This window comes from Poecilia mexicana, unplaced genomic scaffold, assembly GCF_051168715.1.
Source record: "Poecilia mexicana isolate PSO_F unplaced genomic scaffold, ASM5116871v1 scaffold_11, whole genome shotgun sequence".
In the NCBI taxonomy this organism is placed as follows: domain Eukaryota; kingdom Metazoa; phylum Chordata; class Actinopteri; order Cyprinodontiformes; family Poeciliidae; genus Poecilia; species Poecilia mexicana.
This window is the reverse complement of record NW_028263380.1, coordinates 19045111-19061113: the sequence shown is the minus strand read 5'-3', so window position 1 is coordinate 19061113 and position 16003 is coordinate 19045111. Positions and strand designations below refer to the sequence as shown.

The 16003-nt window shown below is 40.1% G+C and overlaps 1 protein-coding gene and 3 long non-coding RNA genes across 4 annotated transcripts in view; 2 read left to right on the top strand and 2 right to left on the bottom strand.

Moving 5' to 3' along the window:
• LOC148156467 (uncharacterized) overlaps positions 1-16003 on the top strand; it is a 261721-nt gene that overhangs the window by 228344 nt on the left and 17374 nt on the right. The gene's annotated exons all lie outside the window — the stretch shown is intronic.
• The window catches only part of LOC148156468 (uncharacterized), a 75575-nt gene that overhangs the window by 56106 nt on the left and 3466 nt on the right, over positions 1-16003 (bottom strand). Inside the window, exon 2 of the mRNA XM_088010377.1 lies at positions 4886-5347. Coding sequence (XP_087866503.1) covers positions 4886-5347 — 462 coding nt within the window. The remainder of the gene's footprint in view (positions 1-4885; positions 5348-16003) is intronic.
• LOC148156470 (uncharacterized) lies at positions 7133-8338 on the top strand. Its single transcript, XR_015764650.1, has 4 exons — positions 7133-7803; positions 7930-7968; positions 8073-8129; positions 8231-8338. It is a non-coding gene; the product is annotated as an uncharacterized LOC148156470 (long non-coding RNA).
• On the bottom strand, positions 14622-15829 carry LOC148156469 (uncharacterized). The gene is made up of 4 exons (XR_015764649.1): positions 15159-15829; positions 14992-15030; positions 14830-14886; positions 14622-14729 (listed from the first exon to the last, which is right to left on the bottom strand). It is a non-coding gene; the product is annotated as an uncharacterized LOC148156469 (long non-coding RNA).

Here is a 16003-nt window from a genome sequence, read left to right as displayed (position 1 = left end):
TTTAAGTAAGAAGGGGACAGCACTAGGCAGGTTTAAATTCTACCTGTCCGGCATATTCTGGTTTGTTCTGGCTTGTTCATGTGAATGCAGGATTTCCAAAGTGGATTAGAAGCCTGGTGGGTTTTTCCTGTCCCTCCCCACCAGGCTAAGTTTTGTTTATTTTAGTTTTTATTAAAAAACAAAAAACAAAAAATAAAATTGCTTATGTTTTTATTCATAAGCCAACTGCAAGCCTCTTTGCTGTGCTGAGCATTTCACAGGCACAGCAGAATCATACCTAATGTCATAATAATGCCATAAGATGAGATATTTATGTGGAAATACTAATACTGAAGCACGATGGGGAAAGGGCTAATAAACAATAGTTTCCCAGAAAAAATCAGGAGACTTGACAGTGTTACATGCCTGCCAGGCTGTTTGTTTCTCTTTCCCCTCCCCCTTTGTCTCTTCACAGGTACTAGGGAAAGCTGGTGTCAAGCTCTCCTGATTGATCCTCATCAACCATGGGCCAATCAGCATCCAAGGAGGCCTTATTTAAGCAGCCCAGCTGGGGAGAGCTCTCGGCAACTGGCTTTGTTACCTGACGCATGTCTTGTTGCTTTTTGTGTGAAGGTTTGTGGTGGGAGTTAGAGGGCGAGGTAAGTTTGGGGTACCCTGTACATTTCATCACGTAGGTGTTTTTTCTGTTAGATACACTAGGTAAGCAGGTGGGTGCCACCCATGTAAAGTCTTGGTGGAAACTTTTGTTAGCTTAGATAGGCAGGGTTTTTGTTTTCTTTTGTTTCTTTAGCACAGACGGTAGTTAGGCCCTGTTTTGTTTTATTTTCTTTGATTTGGCACCACCTAACCGCCCCTTTCTCCCCCACAGTTTGTGTGAGCCTTCTGGGATTTTCGTTATCAATATATCCCTCCTTTTTTCAACATTCACCTGGACTCTGTCAAATTTTTGTGGCTGTCGTGTTACTCCCCTCCTCACAAAGGGGGCGGGGGGGCGTAACACAAGTTGGGGCTTGTCCGGGATCACCATTTTCCCTGAGCTGTAGACATCCATAATAATTTTGAGAGATCCTTGTGTCTGTTTAGAAATGAGCGGTATGGGCCGGTGATCAGAGACTCGTTTGAAGACTTTCAGTCAGGTTTCAAATGATATTCTCTTGGCCTAAGATAAAGGACTTGTGTCTGTTCTGGTTTTGCTCGATCTCAGTGCTGCATTTGATGCAGTCGACCACGGTATTTACTTGTACTGGTTTGAAAATGTTTTAAGTAAGAAGGGGACAGCACTAGGCAGGTTTCAATTCTACCTGTCCGACATATTCTGGTTTGTTCTGGCTTGTTCATGTGAATGCAGGATTTCCAAAGTGGATTAGAAGCCTGGTGGGTTTTTCCTGTCCCTCCCCACCAGGCTAAGTTTTGTTTATTTTAGTTTTTATTAAAAAACAAAACTAACAAAAAATAAAATTGCTTATGTTTTTATTCATAAGCCAACTGCAAGCCTCTTTGCTGTGCTGAGCATTTCACAGGCACAGCAGAATCATACCTAATGTCATAATAATGCCATAAGATGAGATATTTATGTGGAAATACTAATACTGAAGCACGATGGGGAAAGGGCTAATAAACAATAGTTTCCCAGAAAAATCAGGAGACTTGACAGGTATGGGCCGGTGATCAGAAAGACTCGTCCCACAGGTAACCAAAACATTGTCTGTGGTGTTTATTAAAGACTCAGTAGGGACGAAATGGAAGAGCTACTAAAGCCACATAATAAAAGTTCCTGTTTGTCTCTGTATCCAGCAGAGATGTGCAGTGCAGCTGATTTAACTCATCATGCAGGGCCGGTCAAAGGTTGTGTGAGGCCTTGAGCAGGATTTGATTTAGGGGCCCCTCTTCCTGCTAATAACATCAGCACCTCTAACTTTTGTCTCATCGAGATTGGATTATTGTAACAGTGTTCACATGTCTTAACAAGAGGGAGTTTGCGCGTCTGCAGGTAGTACAAAACTCAGCTGCACGCCTGCTCACTTGCACTCACAGGAGGGAACATATTACACCCATCCTCAAAAGCTTGCACTGGCTGCCTGTATCTTACAGGATGCACTACAAAATCCTGGTACTGACTTTTAGAGCTCTTCATGGACAGGCGCCAGACTACATTAAGAACCTCATCCAGCCTTATGTTTCGACTAGGAGCCTCAGGTCGTCCAATCTGAACTTGCTGATGGTTCCTCGGACCCTTCTTAAGACTCGAGGAGACAGATCTTTTAAAGCTGTGGCGCCTCGCCTCTGGAATGAGCTACCTTGTACCATTCGATCTCTGGATTGTATAGACACTTTTAGGAAACAACTTAAGACCCACTTTTTTAAACTTGCTTTTTAGTGTAATACTGTGTTTTATTGTTTTGTATGTTGCTTTTAATTTATTTATTTTTTTTACATTTTGTGCAGCACTTTGTGACCCTGGTGTGTGAAAAGCGCTATAGAAATAAAGTTTACTTACTTACTTTACTTACTCTAACAGCATTTCACCACAGATGTAACGAAATCTTGGAGAAGGGGCCTAATTGAATTGGCCAACATTAAAGGCCATCAGTGATAATTGTAGTTTACTAAGACGTACTTGTGAACAAAGAGCTCAAACTCAAAGACTAAACTCACAGCATCAGATTGTTGCTATTGTCATGAGTTGAAGGTGATGAGGTGAGTGAAAACAGTTTTCACTAATGATGATGATAATCATCATCATTATCATCATGATGATAATGATGAAGATTTAATGATGATTCTAGGTAACTGACTCAAACAGACTCGGGCAGCCCAGGGAAACTGACAGACGACATAGACGTTAGACCAGTGTTTCTCAACCCTGGTCCTCGGTGCCCCCTGTCCTGCATGTTTTAGGTATTTCCCTTCTGCCACACCTGAATTGTATCTCTGGGTGATTTACAGGCTTCTGCAGTACTTGATGGTCATGCAATAATTTGAATCAGCTGTTCTGGAATAGAGGCACATCTAAAACATGCAGAGCAGGGGGGCGGTGAGGACCAGGGTTGAGAAACACGACATTAGACGTTAGACGAGGACCCGACAACAGACAGAGACAACAGGTGGACTTAAATACACAGGAGGTAATCAGGGAAACTAGACACAGCTGTGAAACAATCAAGGGGCGAACAGGACGACACAGAGACTCGCAGGACAAGGAAACCAAAAATAAACACACAGAAAACTCAAATCTTCACAGCTATGGTAACAAAACATTCTAACTATGAAGACTGTTCTTTAACTTTTACAAAGTAAACTTGCCAGCTCCTTAAAATCTTAAATTTAAATGTTAAACAATTAAAAGTTTTTCAATTTATTCATGTTGAAACAAGTCAAATTTAACAGCATTGATCTAATAATTCTCAGTAAACAAATATTAGATTTCTACACCTGTGGTCTGTGTTAAACTTTTAGCACTTATGGGGCCCTGAAAGGCTGGAGGGCCTTGAGAGGCTACTGATTAAATTTGGATTTAACAGAAGTACAAAAAATGTATATTCATTTTAATTGTACTTTTTTTATTTGTTGTTTTTAAGACCCAATAGTTTAAATAGTATTACGCAGTAATATTTTTACATTTCCTGTCAACTTAAAATCTTTTAATACAAACATGGTGTACAGACCACCAGGCTTGGCAGGTTTTAAAGGGAAAACCCTGTGAAGGGTAAATCTTCTTACCACTCCAGGCTTATCACTGGAGTGCCACAGGGCTCGGTGCACGGACCAATTCTTTTATGCTTCTAATTGCAAAAACCTGGCATGAAATACATTTTCACTGTTATGCTGAGAGCATCGTACTCTGTGTTATTTTTGTCCAGAATGTGGTTTAAATCCTGTGTGTCCAAAGCAGAACTAAAGTAATTATTTACTATCAACAATTCCACTAAATGCAGTTAAAAGCCTTTAGCTGATACAAAAATGTTACAAGAATTCTGGTGAAAACTGAAAGAGATCATGTTTCTCTTGTTTTAGGTCCCTTCATTGGCTCCTGTTAAATCCAGAGTAGAATTTGAGATTCTCCTTCTCACTACATCAGAGATCTGATTGTTCCACATGTTTCTAACAAAAGACTTTGCTCACAGACTGTAGGTTTACTGCTGATTCCTAGAATTTCAAAAAGTAGAATAGAAGGTTGATCCTTTAGTTATTAGGCTCCTCTCCTGTGGAACCAGCTCCCAGTTTTAGACCCTGAGGCAGACACCCTGTGTGCTTTTATGATGAGGTTTAAAACTGTCCTTTTTGATAACACTGATAGACAAACTAAAGCAATCCTGTAGTTATGCTGCTATAGGCTGAGGTTACTGGAGTAAAAACTGACCATTTTTTCTCACTTTTTTCCTTCTACTACTCTCCACTTTGCATTACCTGCTATTACCTTTGAGTTTTCTTTCAGTTCTCGTCTCTCTGCAGAAGCTACATCTGGTCCGGCATTCTGTTTGGATGTGGTATGTCCCTGGCATTGGCTGAGATAAGCAACTAATCGTTCTTCCTCTCCTGCCATTTACGTTTTACTTTCATTAATATTGAATGTACATCTGTTTCTTTATTCTGGATTTGCTCTGTCATGGCAGATGGCCACTTGTACTAAGCCAGGTTCTGTTAGAGGTTTCATCCTGTTAAATGGGAGGTTTTTTGGAATGTGATTAACTTGAATAGACATTTGTGAAGTACTTGGAGTCAATGTTGTAAATTTGCACAATATACACAAAAGTGGATATTTACAATATGTACAGCTAAATCACAGTTTTAACAACAGAAACTGAACCTGGGGTACAGATGTTTAAAACAACAAAGATGTACTGTTTGTATGTGAAGTTATTTCTGGTTTGTAAAATTACTGTACCTGAGCTCTGAGATATAAGGCAGACACTGTAGGAAACTCTTCACTTCACTCTCTCCATGTGAGCAGTCTGTCAGCTTCACTGGTTTCTTCTCTGATTGGAGCTTCATCACTTCCAGGAGGATGGAGGCTTTTCTCTCTGAGAGGTTTATGATCCAGACTGGAGGAGCTGATTGGAAAACTGACTGTAATGATGGAAAGAGACTCAGACCTGTTTTAGTCTCACAGTCCTTCACCTGGGAGCTCAGATCCAACAGGAAGTCACAACAATCTTTGATGAATTCATCATCATCCAAATCGTCATAATTATAAATGAATGTCTCATTTGCACAGAATGATGCCAGATGCTCCAGTATCTTCTCTCCTGTCTCATGTTCTCTCTCTGCTGCTGCACAGAACAGATTCACTAAGAACCTGGTTTCCTCAAAAGGATCATAACTCTCATCATCCTGATCCCAAGAAGATCTGCAAAAAGAAAACATTTAGAGATGATTTGATCTGAACTGAACAAATACAACTACACTATGATGTCCATCTTTGACTTATCTGTCCTGTATATGATGAAATTACATGTTAAACACATATTTGATTAGATCAGTTGATCAAAATTATGAACATTTGTCACCCTGTCATACAGTAAGACTCAATAGACTTAGTCCAGAGGTCTCCAACTCCAGGGATTGAGTGTCATGCATCTTTTCCATCCATCTCTGATTCAACACACCTGAATCAGGTGATTAGCAGGACTCTGGAGAAGTGGACTGCATACTGAGGAGTTCATCCATTTAATTCAGGTGTGTTGGACCAGGGACACACCTGAAAGTTACAGGATACCAGACCCCAAGGCCTGGAATCAAAGGCCAGAGGTTTGGCTCCTTCTCACCATTTGGTGACTTTGGTATTCTTCAGTTTTGGGTCAGAGAGATATATGGACACCCTTCTGTCAAATTTTAATCGGATGATTGATTGATGGCCTTAATTAATTGATATCAAACCCCCCTCCCCCCATGGGAACTATGTGACCTCTTGACCCCCCCCCCCCCCCATGGGAACTATGTGACCTTGTGACACGCCCCCCCCCCCCCCCCAAAAAAAAAAAAAAAAAAAAAAAAAAAAAAAAAAAAAGTGAATATTGAATTAATAAATATAAGTGAATAAATAAATATAGTATATTCTAAACAATGTTGAATTAGATTAGGAATTTTGTAAACAGATTGTCTTCTTGATACACAGTGTTGGAATTAAATGCCTTTAACTCTTGTTCCAAAAGAGAGACACAGGTTGACAGAGAAACCAGAGTCTTACAGCGTATGCCTGTGTGTGTATCTGTCTTTAAAGAGGAAGGGGCCATGCAGACCCGTTCTGCATGTGTGTGTGTGTGTGTGTGTGTGTGTGTGTGTGTGTGTGTGTGTGTGCGCGTGTGTATCTGTCTTTAAAGAGGAAGGGGCCATGCAGACCCGTTCTGCATGTGTGTGTGTGTGCGTGTGTATCTGTCCTGAAGCATAAGAAACCCGCAGGATACGTCTGACAATCCTTCAGACAATAGCTTACGGTGCATTATTTGGTGTTGGACAATATAATAAATGCTGCATCAAACTCTTAACAGCGCGTGAGAGAAAACTTAGAGCAGGGCAGACAGGGTTGACCTCTGACTCCCCGCAGCCTATGATGTCTGTCCTCAAGCATGAGAAATCCTTAGAATACATCAAACATTGCTCCAAACAATACCTCAGGATGATGTCAAAAGCTTACGGTGCATTATTTGGTGTTGGACAATATAATAAATGCTGCATCAAACTCTTAACAGCGCGTGAGAGAAAACTTAGAGCAGGGCAGACAGGGTTGACCTCTGACTCCCCGCAGCCTATGATGTCTGTCCTCAAGCATGAGAAATCCTTAGAATACATCAAACATTCCTCCAAACAATACCTCAGGATGATGTCAAAAGCTAAACTATTAACAGCGCATGAGAGAAAACTTAGAGCATGGCAGACATGGCTGACCTCTGACCCACAGCCTACGATGTCCACCATAGAGGAATTTTGTAACTACCTCTGGTTTTAAACAGATTGTCTTCTTGATACAAAGTGCTGGAATTAAAGCCTTTAACTCTTGTTCCAAAACAGAGACACAGGCTGACAGAGAGGAAGGGGCCAGGGAGAAAGTCTTACTGCTGCGTGTGCCTGCGTGTGTATCTGTCCTAAAGGAGGAGGGGGGACCGAGGAGAGTCTTATTGCTGCGTGCGTGTGTATCTGTCCTGAAGCATAAGAAACCCGCAGGATACGTCTGACAATCCTTCAGACAATAGCTTACGGTGCATTATTTGGTGTTGGACAATATAATAAATGCTGCATCAAACTCTTAACAGCGCGTGAGAGAAAACTTAGAGCAGGGCAGACAGGGTTGACCTCTGACTCCCCGCAGCCTATGATGTCTGTCCTCAAGCATGAGAAATCCTTAGAATACATCAAACATTGCTCCAAACAATACCTCAGGATGATGTCAAAAGCTTACGGTGCATTATTTGGTGTTGGACAATATAATAAATGCTGCATCAAACTCTTAACAGCGCGTGAGAGAAAACTTAGAGCAGGGCAGACAGGGTTGACCTCTGACTCCCCGCAGCCTATGATGTCCGGCACAGAATACGTCACACGATCCTTCAGAAGGAGAAACAATAGATCCAGTGCTGCATGATCGTCTTTAAAAGGACAACTGCTTAAAAGGATGCATTCCCTCGGCAAAGTCACAACGGCACAGAACATCTCCCATCTCTGGTACGGCAGGAGTTGTAAACTTTCAATTTTGCTTCGTCTTTAAACCAACATTATTCTAAAATATGTCCGGTCTTCCAGGAAAACAGGTTAATTTTCTTGGGTCTACAACTTTCGGTTCTCAGGATCTGTTCTCGTTTTTTGACCGTAAGTAAAGAAAAATCTCTTTCTCAATTTATGTATATATATATATATATATATATATATATATATATATATATATATATATTTATAGATATGCATCATGTTTAATAACAATGTCTGTTTGTTTAGATGGATTCTCTGAGGATGCGGAATCAGAGAATATAAATGGTAAGTTCTTTTTTTTTATCATACTTTTTCTCTGTAACCTAATTCTAAAATAATTCAATCCTATAAAAATGAAAAACTTAAATATATGCCTGTTGTTCCTCCAGATCTTACTAAAAATCAGAAGACACACCAGCCCCAATCAGAACCAGAGTCCAAACATGGTAATTTTAGTACCTTTTTACACTTTCGTAACCAGAGTTCTAAAAGTGAAAAAAAAAAATATATATATATATATATTTACTATGTATCTATTTTCTTATAGATAACCAGGAAAACCACAGGAGGAATCGTTTGTCGCTGACTAAAAAAAGAAGACATGTCTCTGATCATAATGGATCATCAAGTAAAGGAGTACAGAGTAAGTTTTATAAAATAGTCTATTTGAACTGACCAGGAAAACTGGTTTTCTAACTACATATTTCTTTTATCATCCATAGCTTTAACTTCTAATGAAGATTCAGTAATTTACATCTCCTCTGACTCGGAAGACGGCTTTGTGCCACAAGAAGGATCCAACTTACATCCTAGGCCAAGAGTTGATACCAATGGCATCACGCCTCCTCCTTCACCAGGGCAAGAAGGTGCATTGACAGCGGATCCGGAACCAGAACCACAGCCAGAACCAGGACCAGAACCAAAAGCTGAACCAGGACCTGAACCAGAACCTGAACAAGAATCAGGGCCAGAAGCAGAGAGGCCTTCCGATTATCTTCACAGGGGTAAGTTTTATGTATTTGTTTTTAAACAATAACAGTAATTATTAGCATACATACTAAACTTTAACTGAATGAATGAAAGATATATATTTAAACAAAGTATTGTAATTAAATGAACTCCTTGAATGAAAACAAATAACTCCTTGTTCCAAAAGAGAGACACAGGCTGACCCTGCTGCGTGTGTATCTGTCTTTAAAGAGGAGGAGGGGGGCGAGGAGAGTCTTACTGCTGCGTGTGTGTGTGTGTGTGTGTGTGTGTGTGTGTGTGTGAAATCTCAGCAGACCATAGTATAAACTGTAATAAAAGCCTTCACTAAACTTTAAACTTTTACTTGAATGAATGAAAGATATATACTATATTTAAACAAAGAGACACACGGACTGACAGAGAAACCTGAGAGTAGGGTGGGGAGAGTCATGCTGCTGCGTGTGTGCTGGTTCTTGCTCCATGTGCGTGTGTGTGTGTGTGTGTGTGTGTGTGTGTATTGGTGAATGTGATTTTAGCAGGACATTTGGTCAGAATACAACACTAGAAGAACTTTTTTTTTTTTTAATTGTCTCTCTATTGCACCAAAAACCTGTAGGGCTGTGTGTATGAAATCTCAACACACATTCAATATATTTCACAGGTTCCAGGGCCCGAGCAATACTACGGAAGAGGAGAGCACACAATCTGCAAGCCAGAGCCGTCTTATTGGATGGACTGATTACAGGTATATTATTTGATTTTATCAACTAAAATCACATTTCACAGCTGCTAGAAATTTATTTATTTATTTATTTATTTATTTATTTATTTATTTATTTATTACAGAATCTCTGTGGTTTCTGGAGAAACGTGCGGGGTCCAGAAGACGCGCTTCAACATTCTACCGCTCTATGAGTGCGAAAGCTAAGTTACTTCTACAAGCAACCAAAATTCTGGTCGACAATGTTTACTCTGATGCAAAGTTGATTGAGAAATGATTCATGTTTGATCTGTCTCTTATAACTGTGTGAAATATGGATGATCGAGAAGGTAGAGTTGAATTCAATGAAGCTTCTCAAAATCCTGAATCTCAGTCAGATTATTCCCAGCAAATTGTTAATGCCATACAGATTCTGCAAACATTTGCTTCAACATTGAATACTGCTGAAAATAACGATGGCATTTTACAGAGACTTGCTTTTAGCCCTGCTTCTAGCCCTATTTTAAACCAATCTGAAGTCTCAGAATATTTCAGACAAATTAATGATGCACTTCACAGTTTAAATAGTTGTCTTTCTCCTCAAAACTCACCTCCCGCCTCACCCGCTGCCTCACCCACCGCTTCGTTTAGGTTGGACGAAGCTTTTCAAAATCCTGAATCTCAGTCAGATTATTCCCAACAAATTGTTAATGCCATACAGATTCTGCAAACATTTGCTTCAACATTGAATACTGCTGAAAATAACGATGGCATTTTACAGAGACTTGCTTTTAGCCCTGCTTCTAGCCCTGCAAGATCACCTATTTTAAACCAGTCTGAAGTCTCAGAATATTTCAGACAAATTAATGATGCACTTCACGGTTTAAATAGTTGTCTTTCTCCACAAAACTCACCTGCCACCTCACGTGCTGGGTCACCCACTGCCTCACCCACTACCTCACGTGCTGGTTCATTTAGGCTGGACGAAGCTTTTCAAAATCCTGAATCACACCCCGGGTTAGTATCTGCAGCAGTTGATCAAGCACAGCAGCAACAACAGCAGCAGCAGCAACAGCAGCAGCAGCAGCAGCAAGGAGCTGGTCTAAACCAAAGTCAGAGGGTTGAACGCCAACGATTCAATAACATTGAAATAAGGAGACCGTTATCAATCCCGCCTCCAACTCCTGCCATACCTGACATTGCTCAATTCTACACCGCAGTTATGAATATTTTAATCGATCTGGCTGACACTGCAGGATCATTGGCTGCACGTAATGATCTGGTACAGTTAGAGTTAGTGGGGGGTAATAGTTCTCATCACATAACTGTTTCTGTTACTGATGATGATGCAATCCTACCAGCATTTGAGGAATTTTTAAGTGAGCTGGTTCAATCTAATGCTGAGCTGCCTTCAGAAAATAACTTAGAGTTGGTTCTTCAGATAGTCAAGAATCCCACAGGAGGTACAAAACGCAAGGCTGAAAAAACATTGGAATGTGAATTGATTCATAAGAAAAGGCGCCATCTGTATATTGTACAAAATACCGGTAATCAGTTGTGTTTTGCAATATGTCTTGCACATCTCACTCATCCAGAATTTACAGATAATCAATCTCTTGTACAGGCTAGACAGTGGCAGCAACAGGCAGGTTTATCCGAACAGACACCAGTTACATTCAGTGACATTACCAAGTTTGAAAACATTGTACAAAGAAAAATTGTAGTGTTTCATCAAACCTCAAAGAATGGGGCTTTGTCTAAATTTGAGACAGATTTTCAAAATCGAACAGATCCCTGCTTTCTCCTACTCCATAATAAACATTACTATGGAATTAAGAATCTCACAGGTTTTACCGGCTCGAGGTATATTTGCAAGTTCTGTTTCAGCGGTTACAAAAATGCTAACACTCATCACTGTCAGGGTTACTGCGGTGTCTGCTGTAGCTACAGCTGTACACATTTGCAGTACAATCCAGTACCTTGTAAAGATTGTAATAGAATCTGTCGAAACTCAACATGTTATGATAGACACAAAGAACCTCGCAACAGACCTCGTGCTGAAATGCTAGTGAGTGAATGTGAGATGATCAAATTTTGTTCTACATGTAAGGTTTTCTCCTTGGTCATGGGGATGTGATATAACCTTTTACATGTAGAACAAAATTTGATCATCTCACATTCACTCACTAGCATTTCAGCACGAGGTCTGTTGCGAGGTTCTTTGTGTCTATCATAACATGTTGAGTTTCGACAGATTCTATTACAATCTTTACAAGGTACTGGATTGTACTGCAAATGTGTACAGCTGTAGCTACAGCAGACACCGCAGTAACCCTGACAGTGATGAGTGTTAGCATTTTTGTAACCGCTGAAACAGAACTTGCAAATATACCTCGAGCCGGTAAAACCTGTGAGATTCTTAATTCCATAGTAATGTTTATTATGGAGTAGGAGAAAGCAGGGATCTGTTCGATTTTGAAAATCTGTCTCAAATTTAGACAAAGCCCCATTCTTTGAGGTTTGATGAAACACTACAATTTTTCTTTGTACAATGTTTTCAAACTTGGTAATGTCACTGAATGTAACTGGTGTCTGTTCGGATAAACCTGCCTGTTGCTGCCACTGTCTAGCCTGTACAAGAGATTGATTATCTGTAAATTCTGGATGAGTGAGATGTGCAAGACATATTGCAAAACACAACTGATTACCGGTATTTTGTACAATATACAGATGGCGCCTTTTCTTATGAATCAATTCACATTCCAATGTTTTTTCAGCCTTGCGTTTTGTACCTCCTGTGGGATTCTTGACTATCTGAAGAACCAACTCTAAGTTATTTTCTGAAGGCAGCTCAGCATTAGATTGAACCAGCTCACTTAAAAATTCCTCAAATGCTGGTAGGATTGCATCATCATCAGTAACAGAAACAGTTATGTGATGAGAACTATTACCCCCCACTAACTCTAACTGTACCAGATCATTACGTGCAGCCAATGATCCTGCAGTGTCAGCCAGATCGATTAAAATATTCATAACTGCGGTGTAGAATTGAGCAATGTCAGGTATGGCAGGAGTTGGAGGCGGGATTGATAACGGTCTCCTTATTTCAATGTTATTGAATCGTTGGCGTTCAACCCTCTGACTTTGGTTTAGACCAGCTCCTTGCTGCTGCTGCTGCTGCTGTTGCTGCTGCTGCTGTTGTTGCTGCTGTGCTTGATCAACTGCTGCAGATACTAACCCGGGGTGTGATTCAGGATTTTGAAAAGCTTCGTCCAGCCTAAATGAACCAGCACGTGAGGTAGTGGGTGAGGCAGTGGGTGACCCAGCACGTGAGGTGGCAGGTGAGTTTTGTGGAGAAAGACAACTATTTAAACCGTGAAGTGCATCATTAATTTGTCTGAAATATTCTGAGACTTCAGACTGGTTTAAAATAGGTGATCTTGCAGGGCTAGAAGCAGGGCTAAAAGCAAGTCTCTGTAAAATGCCATCGTTATTTTCAGCAGTATTCAATGTTGAAGCAAATGTTTGCAGAATCTGTATGGCATTAACAATTTGTTGGGAATAATCTGACTGAGATTCAGGATTTTGAAAAGCTTCGTCCAACCTAAACGAAGCGGTGGGTGAGGCAGCGGGTGAGGCGGGAGGTGAGTTTTGAGGAGAAAGACAACTATTTAAACTGTGAAGTGCATCATTAATTTGTCTGAAATATTCTGAGACTTCAGATTGGTTTAAAATAGGGCTAGAAGCAGGGCTAAAAGCAAGTCTCTGTAAAATGCCATCGTTATTTTCAGCAGTATTCAATGTTGAAGCAAATGTTTGCAGAATCTGTATGGCATTAACAATTTGCTGGGAATAATCTGACTGAGATTCAGGATTTTGAGAAGCTTCATTGAATTCAACTCTACCTTCTCGATCATCCATATTTCACACAGTTATAAGAGACAGATCAAACATGAATCATTTCTCAATCAACTTTGCATCAGAGTAAACATTGTCGACCAGAATTTTGGTTGCTTGTAGAAGTAACTTAGCTTTCGCACTCATAGAGCGGTAGAATGTTGAAGCGCGTCTTCTGGACCCCGCACGTTTCTCCAGAAACCACAGAGATTCTGTAATAAATAAATAAATAAATAAATAAATAAATAAATAAATAAATAAATTTCTAGCAGCTGTGAAATGTGATTTTAGTTGATAAAATCAAATAATATACCTGTAATCAGTCCATCCAATAAGACGGCTCTGGCTTGCAGATTGTGTGCTCTCCTCTTCCGTAGTATTGCTCGGGCCCTGGAACCTGTGAAATATATTGAATGTGTGTTGAGATTTCATACACACAGCCCTACAGGTTTTTGGTGCAATAGAGAGACAATTAAAAAAAAAAAAAGTTCTTCTAGTGTTGTATTCTGACCAAATGTCCTGCTAAAATCACATTCACCAATACACACACACACACACACACACACACACACGCACATGGAGCAAGAACCAGCACACACGCAGCAGCATGACTCTCCCCACCCTACTCTCAGGTTTCTCTGTCAGTCCGTGTGTCTCTTTGTTTAAATATAGTATATATCTTTCATTCATTCAAGTAAAAGTTTAAAGTTTAGTGAAGGCTTTTATTACAGTTTATACTATGGTCTGCTGAGATTTCACACACACACACACACACACACACACACACACACACGCAGCAGTAAGACTCTCCTCGCCCCCCTCCTCCTCTTTAAAGACAGATACACACGCAGCAGGGTCAGCCTGTGTCTCTCTTTTGGAACAAGGAGTTATTTGTTTTCATTCAAGGAGTTCATTTAATTACAATACTTTGTTTAAATATATATCTTTCATTCATTCAGTTAAAGTTTAGTATGTATGCTAATAATTACTGTTATTGTTTAAAAACAAATACATAAAACTTACCCCTGTGAAGATAATCGGAAGGCCTCTCTGCTTCTGGCCCTGATTCTTGTTCAGGTTCTGGTTCAGGTCCTGGTTCAGCTTTTGGTTCTGGTCCTGGTTCTGGCTGTGGTTCTGGTTCCGGATCCGCTGTCAATGCACCTTCTTGCCCTGGTGAAGGAGGAGGCGTGATGCCATTGGTATCAACTCTTGGCCTAGGATGTAAGTTGGATCCTTCTTGTGGCACAAAGCCGTCTTCCGAGTCAGAGGAGATGTAAATTACTGAATCTTCATTAGAAGTTAAAGCTATGGATGATAAAAGAAATATGTAGTTAGAAAACCAGTTTTCCTGGTCAGTTCAAATAGACTATTTTATAAAACTTACTCTGTACTCCTTTACTTGATGATCCATTATGATCAGAGACATGTCTTCTTTTTTTAGTCAGCGACAAACGATTCCTCCTGTGGTTTTCCTGGTTATCTATAAGAAAATAGATACATAGTAAATATATATATATATATTTTTTTTTTTTCACTTTTAGAACTCTGGTTACGAAAGTGTAAAAAGGTACTAAAATTACCATGTTTGGACTCTGGTTCTGATTGGGGCTGGTGTGTCTTCTGATTTTTAGTAAGATCTGGAGGAACAACAGGCATATATTTAAGTTTTTCATTTTTATAGGATTGAATTATTTTAGAATTAGGTTACAGAGAAAAAGTATGATAAAAAAAAAAGAACTTACCATTTATATTCTCTGATTCCGCATCCTCAGAGAATCCATCTAAACAAACAGACATTGTTATTAAACATGATGCATATCTATAAATATATATATATATATATATATATATATATATATATATATATATATATATACATAAATTGAGAAAGAGATTTTTCTTTACTTACGGTCAAAAAACGAGAACAGATCCTGAGAACCGAAAGTTGTAGACCCAAGAAAATTAACCTGTTTTCCTGGAAGACCGGACATATTTTAGAATAATGTTGGTTTAAAGACGAAGCAAAATTGAAAGTTTACAACTCCTGCCGTACCAGAGATGGGAGATGTTCTGTGCCGTTGTGACTTTGCCGAGGGAATGCATCCTTTTAAGCAGTTGTCCTTTTAAAGACGATCATGCAGCACTGGATCTATTGTTTCTCCTTCTGAAGGATCGTGTGACGTATTCTGTGCCGGACATCATAGGCTGCGGGGAGTCAGAGGTCAACCCTGTCTGCCCTGCTCTAAGTTTTCTCTCACGCGCTGTTAAGAGTTTGATGCAGCATTTATTATATTGTCCAACACCAAATAATGCACCGTAAGCTTTTGACATCATCCTGAGGTATTGTTTGGAGCAATGTTTGATGTATTCTAAGGATTTCTCATGCTTGAGGACAGACATCATAGGCTGCGGGGAGTCAGAGGTCAACCCTGTCTGCCCTGCTCTAAGTTTTCTCTCACGCGCTGTTAAGAGTTTGATGCAGCATTTATTATATTGTCCAACACCAAATAATGCACCGTAAGCTATTGTCTGAAGGATTGTCAGACGTATCCTGCGGGTTTCTTATGCTTCAGGACAGATACACACGCACGCAGCAATAAGACTCTCCTCGGTCCCCCCTCCTCCTTTAGGACAGATACACACGCAGGCACACGCAGCAGTAAGACTTTCTCCCTGGCCCCTTCCTCTCTGTCAGCCTGTGTCTCTGTTTTGGAACAAGAGTTAAAGGCTTTAATTCCAGCACTTTGTATCAAG